Source organism: Rhinichthys klamathensis, unplaced genomic scaffold (assembly GCF_029890125.1).
Source record: "Rhinichthys klamathensis goyatoka isolate OS25496 unplaced genomic scaffold, OSU_Roscu_1.1 h1tg000042l_1, whole genome shotgun sequence".
Taxonomy (NCBI): Eukaryota; Metazoa; Chordata; class Actinopteri; order Cypriniformes; family Leuciscidae; genus Rhinichthys; species Rhinichthys klamathensis.
In genome coordinates this window covers 3035022-3059615 of record NW_026606589.1, presented here as the reverse complement: position 1 = coordinate 3059615, position 24594 = coordinate 3035022, and the positions used below count along the sequence as shown (strand labels likewise).

The following is a 24594-nucleotide window of genomic DNA, read 5'->3' as shown; positions in this document are numbered from 1 at the left end:
CTGTATGCATTTGGCAGACATTGCATTACATTGCATTTAAGGTAAACATTTTATTATTATGTGTAAACCTTTCTCATTATGTGATCAAATCCATGACCTTGAAGTTGTTTTTGTTGTTCTCTTCCGGCTTCAAGAACATTAACATATTCGTAGCCCATCTCGCTTACGTAGGGTGAAAACTGTCACACCATGAAATGCTGCAAGGGAAGGTGTGATGTGTTTGCTAGGGATTTTGTGATCATTTTTTAATCTCTCTAATCTCCTTATTAACTAGCTTTGATCTATCTTTTCTCATTAATTTGAGAGGACTTGTGGGTGTGGATGGGCAAACATGTTATGATTAACCTTCACTTGACGGAAAATGAAGGCCTGTGTTAGTACCAAATTATTTCAGTCTGTAGAATTCTGACCGTAGAAATTTTCAAACTTCCCTTTTTTTTATCATTAATTTTGAAATACATTCTATCCATCCATCCATCAAGAATATTTTTACATCTTGTAAAATTATCAGATTTTTGTTGTTATTAGGGTTACACTGTGACGGCTCAGATTAATTTGAGCTGATGTAATCTTTGTTCTTGCAATAACTTGCAGTAACACCAAGTTAAATGGTTCCTTGGATGTCACAATTTTAAGGAATGCTACATTTTAAAGGGGTCATCGGATGCCCATTTTCCTCAAGTTGGTATGATTCTTTAGGGTGTTCATGTAAAGTTTGTAACAAACTTTGGTTAAAATTACTCAGTGGTTGTGTAAAACAACACCCCTTTTACCTCCTCAAAAACAGCTCTGTTTACAGTGACCCGTTTCGGTGCATGTCTCTTTAAATGATAATGAGCAACTGCTCACCCCACCCCTCTCTTCCGTGGGGCGTGTCGACACAAGGCACATAAAGTGCTGCCTTGGCTGACAGTATACAAATGGCCAAGATGATACGGGACAGTCCGTCAGTGGTCGTGGGCGGAGCATGAGCAATATGACATCATATTGCTCAGAAAATCCAAACGGCTTGATTTTTGAGAGTGTTTTGGCTTTTTGAGGATTAAAAAAAACCATCATGGCGAACAGTGCACATCTGAAGTATCTCAGTATCTCTAAAACTTTATCTATCGGCTTTAATATACAGTATCAGCCTAATTGTCTTATCGGATCGGATGTAATTTTCATTACATTAAAAATGACCATTTATCGGCCGATATTGATTTGTGGCCGATATATCGTGCATCCCTAATTTTAGAGTCTGCATGCAATTTTGAAAATTTTTTTTACTTGACAACCGTAATTGGTATCACTTCAGGGAGCCCTATCATCTTCAAGTGTCTACAGACCGAGCCAATGAACGTTGGCGTGCGTGAATCGCATCAGGCGCCCCGCCCCGCAGCGCGGGTATAATCACGATTCACGCATGCCAACGTTCATTGGCTCGTTCTGTATACACTCAAAGATGATAGGCCTCCCTGAAGTGATCCCAATTACGTTGTCACAACGTAACGCTGCGGTTTCAAAGTAGCGAAAATAGATGACTGCTGCTGCTTTACGTTACACAAAAACATCAAAAGAAAATATATATATATTAGTGCTGTCAAACGATTAAAATATTTAATCGCGATTAATCGCATTAATGTCATAGTTAACTCGCGATTAATCGCATTTAATCGCACATTTTTATCTATTCTAAATGTCTCTTGATTTCTTTTTGTCCCATTATTTTTTTCTCATTTTAATGCTCTTATCAACATGGAAAAGTGGATCGGCTTGCTTTGTGCAAATGTTTTTTATTGAAAACAATATTGGCATATACTGTTCAATTTCACACTAAAACATTATCACTTGGAGCAAATAATCTCTCACACAATATAACACTGTCCATCAATAAAAGGGTGAAATAAATATTGACGAGGTCCTGATATTGACGAGGGGGCGGAGAATTCGCATCAGCTGTGTGTGTGTGTGTGTGTGTGCTGGCCATCATCAAGTGGTATTCAGACTGGATGTGCTGCGATGATGATAGCTCAGTTCACAACGACAAAACACACAGATCACTTTGGTCTTGTCAATGGAACCATTTGGCAACTTTTTAAAAGTAAACTTTCCATTCAGAATCTTATTGGCATCCATTTCGGCGTCTCACGCTCGTCATCCACTCAAAACTGGACGTTTTGAACGTTCCTATAACATTCAGAAATAACGTTTTTATAACTTAATGGGAACGTTATGAAAACATTCTTATAACCTAAAATTGTTAGGGGAAGAGGAGAGATTCGCGATTGCACTGAACACGTTTTTAAGTGCAGGCATATTCTCTGAGTGAGCCCAGAGAAAATTCTTACAAGAGCAGCGTGTATCTGAGAGCGCGCGCGACTCGAGCAGAGAGATTCGTGCTCGGCACATTATATTCCGCGCGCGAGCAGAGAGATTCGCGCTCGCGCATCCGGCTCGCAAGCCCAAACAAGTGTGTGCGGCGTGCCTGTTGTTTTGTTTCCGGTCTAGCTAGATCCGCTTGCGCTTTCAAAACGTCCTCGCGCGCCGCAAGCCATTGAAATGAATGGGTTTCATAGCGCAGCGGCCCGCATGCCGTCCTGTTGCAAAAGCATGTGAAAAAAAACCTACAAAGTTTGCTAGGCCAAAAAGACCGTTAATCGCGCGATAAAAAAATTAACGCCGTTAAAATGGGTTTGCGTTAACGCCGTTAATAACGCGTTTAACTGACAGCCCTAATATATATACAACGCCTTTTTCACTGCAACGTTAAAGTAAGCAATAATGTTTTTGAAACTAGCGCTGGATACCTGAGGTCATTTTGTTAGAATATTTGCTAGCCTGCATAATGATCTCATCGTTAATACTTATCACCATTTATTCCAAGGGTACGACCGATTGATTTCCATAATACATTTTTTTAACGTGACCTTGAAAAGGGGGTTTGACTTGTCAAACATTGGTGGATTTTTCTGTACCACGGCGATTAACTTCTCCACAATGTCAGTCTGCATTTTAAATGCGCGAGCCCTTTAAAGGGTTAGTTCACCCAAAAGTGAAAATTCTGTCAGTAATTACTCACCCTCATGTTGTTCCAACCCCGTAAGACCTTCGTTCATCTTCGGAACACGAATTAAGATATTTTTGATGAAATCTGAGAGCTGGATCACTCCTCCAAAGGCTTCTTCAGGGATTGAACTTGCCGGCCTCGAAAAGTTATTAAAGACATCGTTAAAATAGTCCAAGTGACTACAGTGGCTCAATCTTAAGTTTATCAAGCGACGAGAATACTTTTTGTGCGAAAAAAAAAAAAAAATAACGACTTTATTTCAACTATTCATTTCCTTCTCTGTGGGCCTCGAGTCAGTTCACTAGTGTAATAGAGTAAGCTTCTGTTGTTGTACGTCACACGCATCACGCACATGACTAACGTCGGCCAATAGTGAGCCTACGTGTGACGTAGCTCTACGGAATCACACTACGTTAACTGAGTAGAGGCCCAAAGAGAAGGACATGAATAGTTGAAATAAAGTCGTTATTTTTGTTTGTTTTTGCGCACAAAAAGTATTCTCGTCGCTTGAAAAACTTAAGATTGAGCCACTGTAGTCACTTGGACTATTTTAACAAATGTCTTTCATAACTTTTCGAGGCCGGCAAGTTCAATCCCTGAAGAAGCCTATGGACTAGTATGGAGGAGTGATCCAGCTCTCAGATTTCATCAAAAATAGCTTAATTCGTGTTCCGAAGATGAACGAAGGTCTTACGGGGTTGGAACAACATGAGGGTGAGTAATTACTGACAGAATTTTCATTTTTGGGTGAACTAACCCTTTAAATTCGAGTGGATTCTGATTGGCTGTCAGTGTTTTATCGTTCGACAGCTGGAAAAAAATCGTTCTGAAAGTGATCCCAGCGATACCATTCCTTATATCTTTATCGTTATAGTTGTGGTGTGAACTCTGCTATTCTTTAATATGGAGAACGATTTTTAGAACTATATTATTGTTATCTTTATAGCTATCGTCCTTGGTGTGAAGGGGCCTTTAGAGCAGTCTAAGCATAAAGCCTTGGGGACCACCACATCAAATGAGGATTTACTGGACACACAGCTAGTGACATACAGACAAATATGATCTCAGTTTATTTCAGTTTAGGATAGGAGCAGGATTAGGTTGAAGCTTTTGGTAATTTTTGCTTTAATAACAGGTTACTTTCTATAAAACTTCAGGGACTAAGGGGTCTTGATTGTATCACCCCTTGAATGCTAAAAATAACACTTCCTGTCCATATGAACCCAGTGAAAGCTTGACCTTGTAACGTGTGTGTGTGTGTGTGTGTGCTTACTGTTGTCTCTGAACTTAATTTCCAACCCTCCAGATCATTGTGCTGATATCAGCGCTCATCAGCATTAGAAGAGTGTGTGAATAGTAAATGGAAATGTGAAATAGAGGTGCATTTCAATCTCTCTCTTAAATAAAAATAGATTATTGCAATCATGCATCCATGAGAAATACATCTGAGATTCTGAGTTTACTTTTGGCAATTTCCAAGGAAAGGGTACAAAATAAAATAGAAGGGTCAATGAAGTAATTTTTTTTTAAACAAATGGTCAATATAAGAATATGTTTTCCATACAGACAATGTTACTTATGACAAATTTATATATTACATATTTTATGTAAAAATAACAACAATTTCAATTTTGTTTTTTTATTTTCTTAATGCATGTTTAGCAAAATTTCTAAATTTCTCTTCATTCTCTTTCAACAATCTAATCAGTAACTGGTGAATATCAAGTTTTGTTGTTGCTGTTTGATAAGCCGTTTCACTGGAAAATCATCACAATATGGATGTCAGTTGTAATTTCTGTTTCATATCAACTTTAATAAATCATCTGGTAATAGGGTTGCATGAAAAATGAGGGAGACTGCTAAATTAATATTTAGTGATTATAATTATTTAATCAAAATTTGTTTTGTAGTATAATAAATAATGTCAGTTCAACAGATTTATTTGTTGGATACAGTCAAGAAGGTCAAGGCCTTTAAGACTTCTTAATAGTTTCTAACAAATCTAATAGTTTTCATTTGTGCCTCTTATGCTTTTAAGTAATGAAACTTTAAAAGGCATCCTATTTGTGGAAAGTGCCTTTTACGCAACAGAAGGTTCCACTGTCATACAAAAATGTAGACAACAAAATGAGTAAACCCAATCTAGATCAATTAAACATGTAGATTATACCCCACCATCATATAATGGGTATGGTCCTTTTCTCCAGCTGTCAGCCACTGTGTGTGCGTATAATTACCTGTGCATGTATGTAAGCAGATCCCGTTAATGTATTTGATCCTGAGTGGCAAGGTCACTAGTGATGAGGACTGAAGGTGAGGAGCTGCGAGAGAAATGGAGGCAGAAACCTGAGGCTCAATCGATCTAAGCTATTTTAAAAGATTAGAAAATTAGCTAATGTTGAAGGCAGAACAGCGAGACAGGACTTTTCTTACTGAAGCATTATCATCTGTGTGTGTGTGTGATGCTTTTGTTTGTGCGGATGCTGCTGTTGTGTAGAATCTGGAGAGATACTTGCTGTTGTCCTGCTGCCATTTTCACAACATATTTGAAATGACTTTTCTGTCCATGAAATTAAGCAACATCATGATGGGTTGAATGCACTCTTTATTTTGGCTATTAGGTTTCCTAAAGGGCTTGACTGTAGACTAACTTCAAAATCTCAAAGAGGAATATTTTACCCAAAAATGTAAGTACTAAAAGTCAAGTTAAGTCAAATGTAGCGCTTTTCACAAAGCACATTTTTTTCAAATCAGCTTTACATAAAATGATGTTTATAATATCTTAATGCCTTATAGTCACATTTAGCAGATTAGAGCTGGGCGATAACAAACGTAGTTCACATTTGGCAACAATACAAGAAATCAAGCAGCTGAGATTTTATTCATAGTATTGATTTATGTGAGTATGTCAATAAAGATGGACACATTTTGTCATTAAAACAAAAGGGGGACATGCAAAATACTTTCATGTTTATTTGTCAATTCACTCAGTACATAATATGCAATTATGACCTCACCCAATGTATTAAATTAGTAACCACAGACTTTTGGATATACATTTTAAACATCTAAGGAAGTTCTCATCTTCCTATTTTGTTGAATCATTAGAATTTGTTACATTTCTTTGAATTCCAATGATGTAAATTCCACCTGTTATTCCAATTCAAATACCAGTTCAGCATCCTGTGAAATCAAATTTCAACTCGTGAATTAAAAGTGAGCCAATTGTTAAATTCTGAAATTCGCCCAATTCTTGCATGTTAGGGTATTTTACATTAAATTGTAATAGAATATAATTTAGTATTTTTCCCTGAATGTGAGTGTGTGTGCGCGCGTGCATACAGTGGTCACAGTGTTCGAGTCTGTAGTACTTTGTAGATTAAAGCAGGTCTGATTGCAATCAGTCACTATGATGAGGCTTGTGAAAGGCTAATTATCATAATGACTAAATTTGCTCTGTCAATGTTCATTCAGCAGCCTGTGCTCATAATCAAAACCTTTTCCAATTCTGTTTTGTTGGCCCTCATACCATCCCCAAGGTGACCTTGACACACACACACATGCGCGCAAAAACTATAGTACTGTCGCTTGACCTCCTTAGTCAACATGAAATTGACCCCATTTAATTACTTTGGTGTCAGTATTGTTTTGCTATTTTTTAAGATATTCTTATTTGGCTGATATCATACAATAGCAGAAGCGACAGTTGTAAGGACAGAAATTAATTTCGCAGTCTGCACTCTGCACCAGGATTTAATTTAAAGGTTTAGTTGACTTCAAAATGAAAATTCTATCATCATTTACTCACCCTCAAGTTCTTTCAAACCTGTATAAATGTATTTCTTCTGCTGAACACAAAAGAAGATATTATGAAGAATCTCGGTAACCAAACAGTTAATTGTCCCCATTGTCTTCCATAGTATTTTTATTTCCTACCGACATTTAAACGAGGAATATTGTGTATGTTCCCGGAAGAAAACTCAAGAGTACAATCAAGGCCTTTCAGCGAGGTAAAAACAGTGCTTAGTGATATAGGGAATAACTGTTGTGAATAAAGGGCTGCCTCCCCCTTATTATCATCGCCACCCCGTCACTTAAATCGCTGCCCTTCGTCAGCTTCCCTACTGGAGTGGGTGTGAGAGAGAGGAGGGGTGCTGTAACAACCAGGACTGGCGGCGTGTGTTGAGGCACACCCGAACCGAATTGAGCCTCGTCACCGTTGCTGTTCAATGCCATTCACGACTCTCCTCGAGAGACCAGACTCTTTTCCCTGTGCATGCACACTTGTGTCCACGCAGGTCCAGGAGGGGAGCAAGGAAGGGGTTCCCGTGCCGCCAAGCCGTGAGTCGCCGGACCCGTATGCCCATGCAGGGATGCACGCGTCGCCGTAGTCAGGCTGAGAATGGCCGAGCCGCCTTGCCCCTCAAGCACCACAGCCATTGGGAAGATGAGCTGCTGGAGAAGCCCCCCAGCAGCTTATCTTTTATTTCTTTTAATATAAATATAAACCATTTAATTCAGTTGGATAACGGTCGCTTCAATTGTAAACTATTGTAAACGTCTGCTCTGCTCATCCAGAAGGAGCTGCAGAGTCGCACACAGTGCAGCAGGAGTCACAGTTCACTGGTCACATGATCAGTGTAAGGCGAGCTGACTGACAAGACCATGCCGGAAGATTCGTTGCACAACAGAGCCTAAGCATCTGGGGCCTCATTTATAACCGTTGCGTACGCACAAAACAGGCCCTGAAAAGAGGCGTACGCCACTTCCAACGAATAAAACAAACTTGACGGGAAAATTTGCGCACCTGCACGCAAACTCTGACCCATGCGTACGAACATTTTGGAGACGGAGCAGTTTGGCGACACCGATGGTGAGCTGGCGTTAAATGTCTTTTTGGTCACTTTTAGACAGAAAATTTGAAAGAAAATGATATACAGAAAGATAATTAAAATATTATTTCACTCACCAAGCCTATCACTTTGAAGCAAATATCCATCCCTTCTTAAATGTCCACGCCAGTGAGCGCGTTGGGCGTTTAGTGAAACTGACGCATATAGCCTATCTAACGGCAGATGAAGTAGGCTAAAACCGTAAATCTTCATTATGAGTCCTAATCATAAATACAGTGCATGTTCACAATAAAAGTTTACATAAATAAAAGAATGATTTAAACCAAGTTTTACTCCTGATTTAAACATTTAGATTAAATATGCCATTCTCATTAATGGAGTTAAACACGTAAATTACATGTAATCATTACTGAGAAGTTACAACATTTTTTTATATTCAATCAATAGAAATTTTTGTAGTGGATGCGATGCTTTTGAACACTTTTCCTGTGGCATGCTGTGTTTTAATGTTTTAACTACAGAGATAATTGCTAGTATCGTGATAATAGCAGATTGTCTGAGAAAATATTTTCGTGGAAATAATGCACAACAAAGGCCTATCTGTTTCCATTAAAACATATAATCAATTAAAAATACTATTTGGCCAGTGGAAAAGATTGAGAAAAACTTTCTCTGAAATGTATTTTATACTATTTGATTTATTTATTCAAAAACAAGGCAATAGGCTACTAAATTATTTTTATTAATGTAATGTGATGGCACATCCGTATTTCATATTTTCCTAATGTCTTGTACCGTTAAACATTATCACATGGATGAAAAATCATATGCAAATGATATGCAGATGAGGATATGCATAGTAAAACTAGGCGTTTTTCCACTGACTGGGATTTATAAAGTGAATTCTGTGCAGGTTCTGGCGTACGCACGGTTTTATAAGTCTGAATATTTTTTTGCGTATGCCATTTTTGGCTTTCGGGCGCACGTACACTTTTAGTAAGGATTCTACGCACAGTTTTATAAATGAGGCACCTGATAAATATCTTATCTTGTAGAATGCATGCTCAGCACCACCTCTCCCAATACAGCGAATTTGAAACAATAGCCTGTCTCCCAATATCAGACCTATCTTAGGCTGGGCAGTGTAGTTGTTACCACCTCTTAGCTCTTGTCTCTTCTCTGGTCTCTGTTTGCACTTTGAATATTGAGAGAGTACTTTGATTATGGTTGCACTTATTGTTTGCACTTAATAAGACTGATACAAAACTGTATTATTTATTTTTGTATTTGTTTTTTTTTTCTGTTAAATTTGTGGAAAGGAGTTCAATTAGGAGGTCACACACAGCCTCAATCAGAAGTACTTAAGGCTCATAATTCATGTACAGTAAGGTATGAAAAGTTGAGTTTGTGGCAAAACCTTTTAGAGTGCTTGTATATTGTTGTCTTTTAATGCATATGATGATTCATGCTCAGAAAGTAGAACTGAAATGACATTCATTATTAGCAAAATGATTAGTTAAAACATTTCAAAATGCACCTCCAGACTATTTTCCCAGTCATGGATTTTGTCAATGATGATTTCTTAAAAATACTGTGCAAAATTCTTGTCTTGTTCTTGTGAACCCAATCTCGTGTCTCGTCTCATGAGCTAAGTGTCTCGTCACACCCCTACAGCTCTGGTGAGTCTGTCTGGCAACCAACATCCCTCATACTACTGATAAAGTGTGTCGCTGTGCTGGTCTGTGCAAAAAACATTAAATTTTTAGTCTCTTATCTAAACCGATAACGTACACAGTATTTAAAAAGACAATCGCCTTACTGCATACTTCATAATAAACATGTTATGAATTATATAAACAATAAGCGTTTTTGGCTATAAAATGTAAATGATGACATAACTCTTGTCTCTGTGAATATAATCAGAGACATTAGTGGTAACTTTAGCCACGGAAATTGCTAACAAGCACATTTGGAAAGGCGATTTTCAATCATTCACAAAATATAAAGTGTGATACTTGCGTCTTCAGGGTGTGAACCTAAATCACGAACAGTTGGTACTGCTCCATCCTTGAGTAACAACTTTTTAGCTTAACCTGCTTTGTATTGACCCTTGTTCACAAAGCAGTCTGGTGTAAAATGATTAGCGCAGACATGAACGATTTTAGGTAACTTGAGGGGCACATTCCCATCATAAACAAAACTAATCCACTGCATTTTTTGTGGCTCAGTTACCGGGAGTAAATGAAGAGTCTTATGCTTACTCTTCTATCTAACAACAAAACACCTGGCTTTCGTAGTATGAAGCATTTTTCTTATCACTACAGCTGCTCCAGTGCGTAGAAAATGGGCGGGGTCTATGCTAATAGGGCAGAGTCCGTCAGCAGCCGTGGGTGGGGCCTAGACATTTTGTGACCAAAAGGTAGAATCTGCAAACGGTTTGTTCTGAGACACTGCTTATGGGGATTAAAAAAAGATGAGTGGGTGGATTTTTACTAGGGATGCACAATATATCAGCCACCACATCTGTATCATACATGTTCATTTTTAATGTTATCATTATCGGCCAGATAAGAAAATTTGCCCGATATCTTAAAGCCGATAAATAATGGATTATTTCCTTCAGCTGAGACACTTCAGATGTGCACTGTGTGCCATTGCTTGAAATATTATTGTAAAATACAGTTGAGTGCAAATCTGTCATATAGGCTTTATAAAATTAGAATGAGAACATACTTATAATTGTGTGCTTGGGACATGGATTTAATGGTGAGACTTTTGTTTTTGTAATCAGGCTCTCAAAAATTATATACAAATTTGGATTTAAATTTATCGGACAATATATCGGTTATCGGCTTTCAAATATAAATAACTATTGATATCGGCCAAACGTTTCATATCGGTGCATCCCTAATTTTTACCATTAAAGGGTGGTTGTGTGTACACACACTGCCGACACACATTTATGTTAAAGCACCATGTAAAAGTGAATTTTGGTAGATCCTCTTTAAAGGGATACTCCACCGTTTTTTTCATATTAAACTATGTTATTCCCTTAACTAAGACGAGTTGATACATACCTCTCTCGTCTCAGTGCGTGCACTCAATTGTTCTGGCGCGCGAGACACTTTGATAGCACTTAGCCCAGTTCATTCATTAGGATCCAAGCAGAGAAGCGACCAAACACCTCCACGTTTTCCCTATTTAAATACAGTTACACGAGTAGTGTAACTCGACCAAGAATGGTGACACAAAATAAAACGTTGCGCTTTTCTAAGCGTGTAAAGTGGATAACTATAATGTATGGCGGAATACCTCAGCAAGTGCTGGGAGCACTTCGACTCGGCGCATATCTATGGACTCGGCGCAGTAATATCTTCACTCCGGAGAGGGAGAGGGGAGAGAGGATTTTTCACGAGTGATGATATTACTGCGCCGAGTCGAAGTGCTAAAATATATACCTATAAATACGCTACTGAGGCTTCTGTAGTCATTTTTGTGAGGATTTCTTTGATCTTTTACTTCCGCATCTGAAAAATGCCAAACCGGAAGTGACGTAACGGGAGGGAGCCGGACAATTAAAACAAAAGGAAAACAATGGATCGCAATGACAGTTCGAACGCTGAGGAAATTGTAAATGTTTATTCACACTCGTATGAAGGACCACAGCCATACAATTATGAGCCTGCTATGCATCCAAGAGAGCAGGGACAGGCCAAGATTAGACAGAACAACGGTCAGAGGAGACAAATTGAATTGTGGTGTGAGGAGAACCAGTGGAGAACAGGGCAGGTGTCTTGGTGAGAGACCAGTGTTAGCTTATATAGATAAATACACGTTGTTAGCTAATGATATGCTCAGATCACAACATTGTACAGATTATTATTATGTATCATACCGCCACCGGCCGAACCACAGGCTGACAAATCCCTCTCGTGATGTAAAATTGGGCGATGTAAAAAAAAACTTTCAAAGAAACTGTCACTTTTTCTATTAAATTTGTGCCCTAATGTCTTGTAAAACATTTCAAATCCTCAATTAACTTTTCATATGGTATTTGCATACATGGTTATATATTCATTTTGTAAAAAAATTTACCTGCAATATGCTCTTTAAGTAATGGGCTTAAACTTAGATCTGTAATGCATCCAATTAGTCAGCTCACATCTTCTTATCAGCTTCACATTTGATTCACATCTTCAAATCTTACTCTGAGCTGCTTAGAGAAAGCCAAACTAAGTTGCCTGATTAATTAAAATATCTGAGCTGCACTATTTAGCGAATGAATGGGCCTTGTTTACACATATTCCATATTCCAGTGCAACAGTGGCACTGATTTTATGTTTTGTTGATTAAAGAGGCATACTGTACAGACATTTTATCTTAGTGCCTTATTTTAGGATGTTACACTCAATTGAGGAGGCTTTTCCTTTTTTTCTGTTAAGTGTTGGAGATTGATGATTTGGCTCCTCTGTGATTTGCGCTTTGAGGTCCGTGCCGTCCTGAAATCCCCTATAGGTGATAAGAGTGGCTGCTTTTGTAATTAGTTCTGCTTACAGAAAATTGGGTCACTAGTTAACAAGAGTTGGAAAGCTGGTTATGCTTGTATGTAAGTATGTATGTATGCATGCATTTCAATTATGCATTTGATTTATTTATGTTTTTATTACTTATGTATTTTATTGATTTATGTGGAGTTATATTTGAAATATGATGAGGATACTAAACAAAAAGCAACTTTAGTGTGCTCAGCACTGTGGATGCAAAAAGATTTAAATTACAATCGAATAAAAGCATGGAAATGGATGCTGATTTTTAACAGAGTCGCAGTACAAGTTGGTTTCAGGTTGGTGATGAGTAAACTAGGTGTGCAGAGATGTGAGATTCAAATTGATTTCTTCCAGTGCGCTCTCTTGGAGCTCATTTAGCCCTAAGAGCTAATTTTAGCGTCTTTTCCATCATGATTGAGGCTCCAATGGTTCTGCATTACCTGCTGAACTGATCCCACTGATGTTAGTAGCAGTGTCCACTGCACATGACCTTTCAGCTCGATTCGCTGTGTTACAGTCTGTTGGATTGGGAACACTGGAACAGAACTCAGAGAGCTTTACATCAGTTTACTGCATACTCTGAGCAGATCCACCCATTTCAAGAGACCGTCCGACTATAAACCAGTTCTTGATTGAACTGGATTAGAATAGATTGGACCACATTGCTCCAGACTGGGCTTTGAGTGACTGGTTTATTGGAAAGTGTTGTTTTAAGGGCCATAGGCTGTTGTGTAGGGCTGGATATTGACAAAAATTTCATAATAGCTTGCGATTCAGTTCGATTCAGATTCAATTATGATTCAGTTTGATTCAATATCAATTAACTGGGCTATGTATCAGGTACAGTAGGCTACATGGCAAATTTTATAATAATAACGTTTTAATGACAATTATATTTCTACTAGTTTTTTTAAATAAAAAAAATGTAAATGGTGACTGTAAAAACATGACAGATTTTTTCAAACATAGCTTACAGTACATTGTATTTGAGGAACAGGTTAAAGGGTTAGTTCACCCAAAAATGAAAATTCTGTCAGTAATTACTCACCCTCATGTTGTTCCAACCCCGTAAGACTTTCGTTCATCTTCGGAACACGAATTAAGATATTTTTGATGAAATCTGAGAGCTGGATCACTCCTCCATACTAGTCCATAGGCTTCTTCAGGGATTGAACTTGCCGGCCTCGAAAAGTTATTAAAGACATCGTTAATATAGTCCAAGTGACTACAGTGGCTCAATCTTAAGTTTATCAAGCGACGAGAATACTTTTTGTGCGCAAAAACAAACAAAAATAACAACTTTATTTCAACTATTCATTTCCTTCTCTTTGGGCCTCTACTCAGTTAACGTAGTGTGATTCCGTAGAGCTACGTCACACGTAGGCTCACTATTGGCCGACGCTGGTCATGTGCGTGATGCGTGTGACGTACAACAACAGAAGCTTACGCTATTACACTAGTGAACTGACTCGAGGCCCACAGAGAAGGAAATGAATCTTTGAAGCTTTTTCATACCTATAGTATACATGACAACTGCTCTCTCTGGGTCAGTGGCAGTGCCAAAGCAGATCTGAATGTTCGCTGTGATCGCACTCGTCAAAAATAGACAGAGCCGAATCACTGTCATTTAGGAATAAGATTGTGTGGGTGTTTGAATCGAGATTGCGACCTTTTAATGATTAATCGTGCAATTATATTGCGCTATGTTTTTGTGCTTAATTCATATCACTTTCGTTGGCTATTGAGTGGATAAAAGATAGAAATACCTTTCAGTTCCCTAAAAAATCTAACCAATTTAAACTGGAACGCCGTGCCCTTGAAATTTCCTCCCCAGACTCTGTCCCCCGCGTTGCCCCCCGTTCCAGCCCTGAGTATATGGTCATTGAATGGCTTTTCCGAGGTAAATGTAACATTAAGTGACATTGAATCTGTTTTATTGACGTCTTTTCTTGGTCAGCTCATAATCAGTAAGGTCATGTTTCATAAGACACAGTGAGGTCACAGCACACATTAGGTGAGGTCAGAGGTCAAAATATACACTCTCAGAGGACAGAACACACTCTCTGTGAGGTTAGAGGTGACAACACACACTTTGTGAGGTTAGAGGTCAAAACACACATTCAGTAAGGGTCTAAGGTATAAACTTTGGAAATGTCAAAATAAACTGTGAGGTCAGAACACAAATAGGAAGGTTATATTTCATAAGACAGTGATGTCACAGCACACATTTGGTGAGTTCAAAAATACACTCAGTGAGGTTAAAAGTCAGAGCAGACCACACTCTCTGTGAAATTAGAGGTAATAGAACACCCTTGATGTCAGAGGTGAAACTGCACACTTGGCAATGTTGTCAGAGGTCAAAACATATTCACAAGGGTCAGAAGTCACAAAAAATATACTCTGTGAGGTTAGAGGTTAAAACACTCTCAGTGAGGTAAGAGGTCAACACACTCTTTAAGGTGAGAGGTCAAACAATCTCTGTGAGGTCAGATGTCAGAATTCTATATGAAGGTAAAATGATGCCATACATAATCGCATGCGCAGAGTAAGATATGTGGAAGGTTGTAAGTGTAAATTAAATTAGCATTCGCAAGAGAAGATTTGTAGAGGTGTTTCAAGTGCAAAAAAATCGTTTTCAGCATTGCAACATTGTTTGCAGCGTCTGTCTTTTAGCTGCGCTTACGGCACGATTCATTTCAATTAAATTCAGAAAGCTTTATTGGCATGACAAAAAAAACAAAAACATTTTGTATTGCCAAAGCATTAAAACAACATATAAAATGATTTAGAGCAACTGAACATCTGAGTATGAATATGAATAACATCTCTATGTAGAGAAAATAATAATTCATCTAAATAAAAAAGACAATATTATATATACAGCTAGATATAGCAAAACAAATACAACAATTAAAATAATAATAATAAAATAAAGATTATAATACAGAAATCATGTAACAAATGAACTTAGATTTCCAACATTATATACATTATGATTTGAAAAGTTAAAAGTACATGTGCGTTAAAAGTACCATTCTTGCAGCAAGAACAATGCTGAACTAAATGAAGATAAATGTCTTGGCATCTAAAATATATATATATATATATTGTATTGCCGTTCTGCGTGTTTATTGAACCAATCAGATAAGAGTAAATCAAGTCACTGAGAACCTAATTTGATTGGCTACATGAAGAAGGACCCACCTTCCTCCTTACCTTGCAAAACTCAGTGAGTGAGAGAATTGTGCAAAAACTATATTCACAGCTAAAAGAAAGACAGAACCGTACATATTGGGTTATTTTGGGAACTTTTTGCCCTACGTACTCAACAAGTCATTTAGACATTTGCAAAGTTTTTTTTTACACAAATTTTGGTTTTACGCAGCCAATCTGTTTTGCGGTTCTTAAACTCTTGTTTTCACTTGCAAATCGCTGTTCACAGGCTTGCAATGCTCTTGGTCGTATTTCACCGAAAAAAAATGTGGCAAAAATGTAAGCATGGACAAATGGAAGTCTGAAAAATACAGATCATATTTATTTTGCGTTAGCATGAAGCTCCAATTTCACAATACATGAATTACAGTTATGAATAACAGTAAAATGCTGCAAACCATTTTTTCTTACGCTTTAAACTCGATTTACACCTTTACAAAGCTTCTCTTGCGCATGCGATTCTTTATGGCATCATTTTACCTTTATGGTAGTCAAAACACACTGTTGGTGAGTTTAGAGCACACACTCACGAAGGTCAGAGGTCAAACACACTCTGCAAGCTCTGTCCCAGCTTTGACTGTCAGTTGATGTGGTGTTAGTGTATATGTGCCTCTATGGAGTCTGATGTCAGTCTACTGTCTGCTGGTCCTGTCTCACATCACTGTACTGTTGTCTCTTTTCTTTCTTTCTTTCTCTTTTTGTTCGTCTCTTGACTGTGAAGTTGAGCCCTAGTGAAGTGGAGGATGACAGCAAACTGTCGGTAAGTATTGTCCATGTGTATGTGTCTGTGCATTTGTCCATTTATGATAGTTTGTGCTGTGATACAGGGGCACCTTAATGGGGGGAAGATTAGGACGATTCAGATAGTGTGCGCTATCGGGGGCCAGCTCTCTCATACCCAGCTCCCCTAGAACTTATAGCGAGTTAGCCAGGGGGCCCAGAAACCCCAGCGGTGCCCCTGCTATAATGTAAAGCATGATGCTTGCATAATGAAACTCTTTGTTCCACAATAGAAAAAAAAAAACTGCCTTATTTTTTGTTTAGATAGTTTATTAGATAGATAGATAGATAGATAGATAGATAGATGGATAAACAGACAGATACGTAGATAGATAGATAAACGGATAGATACGTGGATAGATAGATAAACGGATAGATAGATAGATAGATAGATAGATAGATAGATAGATAGATAGATAGATAGATAGATAGATAGATAGATAGATAGATAGATAAACAGACAGATACATACATAGATAGATAGATAGATAGATAGATAGATAGATAGATATAGATAGATAGATAGATAGATAGATACATACATAGTTACATAGATACATAGACATAGATAGTGCTACAGTCTTCACCTCTTTTCATTAAAGTGACAGTAAAAACGGCACCCCGACATCTGCCAACTCTGTTCCCTGATCCTCACAGCAATTTACTGAGTGTTTGTCTCAGCACAACACACACACACACACACACACACACACACACACACACACACACACACACACACACACACACACACACACACACACACACACACACACACACACACACTCCTGACACCTGTATGCTTGTGTTAACCAGCAGCTGACTCTTCTGATTGCACTGACATGTTGCTATAGCATCAGCTGCTCTGAAGACCTGCCCTTAACCCTTCCCCCCAATCACCCTGACCGGTCAGGACATCCAGCCTCAGTTTAGAAATCAGCAAATACGCTGCTCCCATAAGATGAGCCATGGTTATACTGTCTCTATGGCGGCCATGCTGTCACTCTGAAGCCTTATTGTGATGTCAAGTCACCTTTTATTTATATTGCGCTTTATACGATAAAGATTGTTTCAAAGCAGCTTTACAGTGAAAATGATTCAATGATGAAAACAGAGTTCATTTCAGCTGTACAGCAGCTCTAAAGGAAATTAGTGTCATTGTTCAGCGCAGTGCAGTGTTGATTCAGTTCTTTTGTAAAGATCATTAAATTAAATTATTAAATTACTTATTATTATTATTATTATTATTATTATTATATTAAATTAATATCAATTATTAATTTAATTCATTTAATCTATGAAGCAGTTCTGTAGAAAACGTCTCAGGTTACGACTGTAACCTATGTTCCCTGAGAACAGGGAACGAGACACTGCGTCAAAGCACTAGGGGAAACGCCTCAGCGTGTCTGATGACTGAAACACTGTATAATCACGACAACCTTGTTGGCCGGCGTCAGCCATGACGTCATGCTCTAGCGCGACCAGGAAGTATAAAAGGGGCGCCTAGAGAACATGTCATCCACTTCTTCGTCTGAAGGGACTGTAAAAGCAGACCGGAGCCATGGCGACGAGACGCAGTGTCTCGTTCCCTGTTCTCAGGGAACATAGGTTACAGTCGTAACCTGAGACGTTCCCTTTCGAAAGGGAACTCGCACTGCGTCAAAGTGCTAGGGGAACGATCTACCCATGCTGCCATGCTGAGGGGATGCTTTAGCAACTATGGCTACAAGTAAAAACACATTAACTCAAAGTTAAAGCCCCTTACTGCTTACACGTCAGGCTAACAGTAGCACTACTCCCTACGGCCACTGCCCAAGCTCCATGCTAAGCGAGGGGGAACTCCGTGAATCACACAAAGGGCTTGCCAGCTTAAGGGCATGGGAACCACAGACTTTCAGATGGGGGTTCCTTTAAGGGAGTATGGCCCAGAGCCTATGGGCCATAGCCTGCTACTTTCGAGAGGACAGAGTCAACCCCCATACCAGGGAGGCTATCATGCTTAATGCTGAAGCCAACAACCTGCTTACTAGTATGGGAAGCAGAGGCCTCAGCAGGATGACTCAAGAGCAGAGGAGGCCTGCCCACTTACACCAATGTGGCTCTTCCAGAACTTAATCTAAAATGTGAAAAATTCATAGTTTCAGAGCTCAGACAAAGGGCTTAAAAGCAACTCTGTTATCGAGGGGGCCTTTTTTTTTACTCCTACCTGCAACGCTGTTTCCATGGAGGCCTCAGCAGGATGACTCTCGAAGGAGAGAATGCCTGACACATGCTAGAATACAGCTACAGGCTCGCCTGGAGGCCTCAGCAGGATAACTCTATTAGGAAGAGGGGCTTACCAGACTTACACCGGCATCTACCAAGCCGGAAATATGGAGGCCTCAGCAGGATGACTCTCGAAGGAGAGGAGGCCTGACACATGTAGAGAGGACAGCTAGCTTAACTACCACCAGAGCTCAGGGAGCGAGGGTCCTAAAACAGCTCCTCAGAGAGGGAGGTACCACTTCTTAAGCTCTACCTAGAGGGCTGTTTGTACGGAGGCCTCTACATGATGACTCTCGAAGGTGAGGAGGCCTGACACATGTAGATAGGACAGCTAACTTGACTACCACCAGAGCTCAGGGACCGAGGGTCCTAAAACACCTCCTCAGAGAGGGAGGGACCACTTCTCAAGCTCTACCTGAAGGGCTGTTTACATGGAGGCCTCAGCAGGATGACTCTCAAATGAGAGGAGGCCTGACACATGCAGCTAACAAGCTGTAAACATGGAGGCCTCAGCAGAATGACTCTCCTAAGGGAGAGGAGGCCTACCATACCCTTTAAAAATCAGCCAGGTCTAGCTAGCGCAACACAGAGCTGAGGAAGCGAAGGGCCTAAAATTTAACTCTCTGAATTAAGAGAGAGGCTTCTTCCCGATGCAGAGACCAAATCTATCTGCTTGGAACTCTGGAGGATGGAGGCCTCAGCATGACAACACTAAGAATGAGAGGAAGCCTACGACAACCTTAGGTGCATTTTATAAATATGGCCGCTGGAGACATACTCAGCATGATGACCCTAAACTTAAGGGGAGTACTGGAGTCTGCATTTGGGGCGACCTGGCCGCATAAGGGAGGCTAACACTGGGAGCCTGTCACCCTAACACACCTGCCTACTGGGAGTATAGAGGCCCAAGCTTTGTGAGGGCCTGCTAGAACTCGACCTGAGGTGAAGTACACTGCATGATGACCCAAGGAACCAAGGGAGTACTAGGCTTACTCGGCGCTATCTGAGAGATGGAGCACTCTATCAAAAACACCCTTGCTAACTAGTCTCGAATTTAGAGACATATACTGCCTCACAGGGCTATGGGGAGCAGGGGCCTTAACAAAGAGACTCTAAGAAGAGGAGGCCTGCCATACTCACGCCCAAGTGGTCTTAACCCTCTGGGGTCTAAGGTGTTTTTGGGGTCCTTGAGATGTTTTGACATGCCCTGACATTTGTGCTTTTTTCAGTTGCTTATAAACATATTAATGGCACAGGTGAAATTACACTCTATTTAGCACAAACAGGGCTACCGTAATATGTGAGCAACATGTATGTACATGTTTGTATTTTTGAGAAAAACTGGTTATTGAACTGGTTATTGAAAAAACTAAAAATTAAAGTTTCTGAAATAAGGCCACAAAACACATACTAAATATGTGTCCACAATACTTTTGACTAATGGATGTTGTCGCCTAGAGTTTTTGCTTCAAAATGATCTGAAAATCATCATGTCTAATCATTCACATAAAACAATAGATTGTTTTAAATTGTGAAAAACATTTTTTTGTTTGGAAAGGCAATATACGGATGGGTGTGAACGGCCCAACCCCTTGTCATGAATAATTAGGTGGTTCACACCTGAGAAGACAAAGACCCGCATAATAATGAGCCTTTCATTCAGGTTTGTCACACAAGAAAGAATGGAAGGACAATATATATATATATATATATATATATATATATATATATATATATATATATATATATATATATATATATATATAAATATATAATCAAAATATAAATGAAAGTCTAATGCACATTTTTAGTCATACCTGGAAACAAATCCTGTTCAAATAGGCTATATGGGCCATTCTATAGAATTGGTTCAAAGTTAGAGTTGGAAACATCTTGAAAAGAAAATAGTCTTTTTCCATAAATGTCGTATAAAGTATTATTTTTTTAAGTAGGCCAATACATTTTATCATACATATTTCAAAGTTAAGGATTCGTTATTTTTATATAGCTTGCATTGGAACAAACACTATAACAGTTGATTAGTTTATTTTTGACAAAACATACTATATATTTAACATATGAGCAGAAACTGTCTAACAAAAGCTTATTTGATGTCTATTTTAGAGTAAAAACTTTATAATCTATCCAAAACTAGTCAATGAAATGTTGTCATTACAGACACTATTCTATATCGCGATTAGAACAAATCTCAGTAGGCTATAGCAATATAGTTTGGATGTGTTCATGTAAAAATAACGTTTACTAATGTAGGAGCGAGAGTGAATGAATGCACAGATGCGATGTACATCTATAGTAAACAACATCACACGCGCGTCTGTGCCATTCATTCATTCACTCACAGACACGCAATTCATATTTAAACAGTCTTTGTGCAGTTTACAGATACTATTCAATAACGCGATTAGAACAAAGCACTTAAGAATAAATAACTTACTTCATCAGTTGAATCCGTGCTCCTCGAAATGAAACTACCAGCACTTCTGAGGTAACTTTTCCAGGATTATTACAATAGTATTATTGCTCACAGCGCAGCAAGACGAGGTAAAGTATAAGATTCTTATTAAACTGGATGTTTTATCCAGCTGATGTGGGCGTTGGCATGGCTTGCCTCAACATTTGCGTTTGAATAGCGTGCGCCCTCCTTAGGCGTGGTCACATTAACACGTAAAATATACGCTATAATTAGGTGAAATGAAAAAAAGACTGACATCTCTCTCTTTTCATACAGATTACATAAACTGAGAATATTTGTTTTTTATACACTCACCTAAAGGATTATTAGGAACACCTGTTCAATTTCTCATTAATGCAATTGTCTAATCAACCAATCACATGGCAGTTGCTTCAATGCATTTAGGGGTGTGGTCCTGGTCAAGACAATCTCCTGAACTCCAAACTGAATGTCAGAATGGGAAAGAAAGGTGATTTAAGCAATTTTGAGCGTGGCATGGTTGTTGGTGCCAGACGGGCCGGTCTGAGTATTTCACAATCTGCTCAGTTACTGGGATTTTCACGCACAACCATTTCTAGGGTTTACAAAGAATGGTGTGAAAAGGGAAAAACATCCAGTATGCGGTAGGGGTGGAACGGTACACAGAAGTCACGGTTCGGTTCATACCTCGGTTCAGACGCCACGGTTCGGTATGATTTCGGTACAATGGAGTGAAAAGCAAAACAAAAATGCAGAAGGCATTTTTATAAATGTCTTAAGCCTTGTATTTTTTAAATAGGTTTTATTAATAAAGGCATAGAACCAGTTTATTTGTAGTGCACTGACAGTAGTTTTATATAATTCGTTTATAAATTAAATTATTAAAAAAACGAAAAGACCTTGAGATATGTTTGGTAATTGTACCTGAATGAATTTAAAATTAATTTGCTATTTCAGATCAATATATTTGTTTTCCTTCATTTTAATTAACCCTAACTTTATTCTCATCTGAATTATAAATAATTGATTTCCGTATAAAATAATACTACCATTAAAAACTTTTGTTAACAGTTGTAGGTTACAGTTTGACAAGAGTTTAGAGTGTGACAAAAGCACAATGTTGTGTTTTATTGCGAGTGTACACAAATATAAGTAAACAATTTGCAGTTTCAATGATGTCCTGTATGAAAAAAATGACGGAGTATGTTTTTATGTTTCCACTGTTCATCGCCCGTGCCTCTCTCACACACACACACACACACTGTTCGATCGCGCGATTCGCGCCCGCGCCTCTCTCTCTCTCTCTCTCTCTCTCGCACGCGCGCGCACACACACACACTGTTCGATTGCGCGATTCGCGCCCGCGCCCCTCTCTCTCTCTCTCTCTCTCTCTCTCTCTCTCTCTCTCTCTCTCTCTCTCTCTCTCTCTCTCTCTCTCTCTCTCTCTCTCTCTCTCTCTCTCTCTCTCTCTCTCTCTCTCTCGCACACACACTCCAGCATTGCAATCTTGATCGCAGCCTGTTCATTGCTGCGTTCACAGTCACACCAAAAGCGAATAGAGCGAGATTGATCGCTATTTAAGAGTTTTTTTTTTTTATTTGTACCGTGTATTCTCCGTGCAAATTCGTGCACCGAACCGTGACGCCCGTACCGTTTCGGTTCAATACGAATACATGTACCGTTCCACCCCTAGTATGCGGCAGTCCTGTGGGCGAAAATGCCTTGTTGATGCTAGAGGTCAGAGGAGAATGGGCCGACTGATTCAAGCTGATAGAAGAGCAACTTTGACTGAAATAACCACTCGTTACAACCGAGGTATGCAGCAAAGCATTTGTGAAGCCACAAACTTGAGGCGGATGGGCTACAACAGCAGAAGACCCCACCGGGTACCACTCATCTCCACTACAAATAGGAAAAAGAGGCTACAATTTGCAAGAGCTCACCAAAATTGGACAGTTGAAGACTGGAAAAATGTTGCCTGGTCTGATGAGTCTCGATTTCTGTTGAGACATTCAGATGGTAGAGTCAGAATTTGGTGTAAACAGAATGAGAACATGGATCCATCATGCCTTGTTACCACTGTGCAGGCTGGTGGTGGTGGTGTAATGGTGTGGGGGATGTTTTCTTGGCACACTTTAGGCCCCTTAGTGCCAATTGGGCATCGTTTAAATGCCATGCCCTACCTGAGCATTGTTTCTGACCATGTCCATCCCTTTATGGCCACCATGTACCCATCCTCTGATGGCTACTTCCAGCAGGATAATGTACCATGTCACAAAGCTTGAATCATTTCAAATTGGTTTCTTGAACATGACATTGAGTTCACTGTACTAAAATGGCCCCCACAGTCACCAGATCTCAACCCAATAGAGCATCTTTGGGATGTAGTGGAACGGGAGCTTCGTGCCCTGAATCTGCATCCCACAAATCTCCATCAACTGCAAGATGCTATCCTATCAATATGGGCCAACATTTCTAAAGAATGCTTTCAGCACCTTGTTGAATCAATGCCACGTAGAATTAAGGCAGTTCTGAAGGCGAAAGGGGGTCAAACACAGTATTAGTATGGTGTTCCTAATAATCCTTTAGGTGAGTGTATAAATTACTTCATTTAAAAGAAGAGAATTTCAGCTTCATAATGAAAAATCTCTCGTGTCTGTGTGACAAGTATTGACTGAGTTACAGTTCATTTTCGGACGCGTTTCAGAATAAACTTCACTGACAGAGAGAAGGCAAAATTCGCATCATGTTTATTTTTTTTTAATTGACAAAAAGTAGAACATTTTGTTTTTATTGTGAGTATCCACAAAAAAATAGACACTTAACATGATCTAATGATGTACAAGACTTATATGTGAGATCAAAATCAACAGAGTAATTTGAGTCTCTTTTGCACTGATAAGGAAAAAAGTGAGCTCGTCGCGCCGGCGCGATAGCCGACCCCAGAGGGTTAAACTAGTTTTTCTACTTGAGAGAAACCACTATGTTAGAAAAAGAAACCCCATAAAGAATATAAACACTCTGTTGAGCTCTAGAGAGCGGAGGCCTCAGCAGATAACTCTCTGGAGTGAGAGGAAGCCTAACCACGCCTCTGAGCCCACAGGGAGGGAACCTGCTACCTGTGCTTATTATCACCACTGCAATACTAGCCGACTTCAGATCTGGCTGCCAGAAATTTAGTGAACAGAATGCGACAAAGGCCCTGTAACAACCTCACCACACCGTAAGGGGAACCCATCCTATCCAGGAGGGGAACGGAGGCCGAATAACCCTGTAAATAAACCATATATTATTATTACTTTTTTTTTTTGGGAGCAGCCTATTTACGTTCGTTTAAACTTGAGGAGGCACCTAGTGCCAACTACTCTGCTAACGGATATGTGGGGCTACAGGGAATGTTCTCAGCGGTTGGTTTTTGGTTGGTCACACAACAAAGGC

General features: G+C 39.2%; 1 protein-coding gene across 4 annotated transcripts in view; it reads left to right on the top strand.

Moving 5' to 3' along the window:
- Positions 1–24594, top strand: part of LOC130082280 (sodium/potassium/calcium exchanger 2-like) — a 119357-nt gene that overhangs the window by 35906 nt on the left and 58857 nt on the right. For 3 of the 4 annotated variants that reach the window (XM_056247082.1, XM_056247085.1, XM_056247084.1), the window contains exon 3: positions 16384–16422. The exons of the other annotated variant lie outside the window; for it this stretch is intronic. In XM_056247082.1, the coding sequence (XP_056103057.1) occupies positions 16384–16422 (39 nt within the window). The remainder of the gene's footprint in view (positions 1–16383; positions 16423–24594) is intronic. 4 annotated transcript variants of the gene reach the window in all.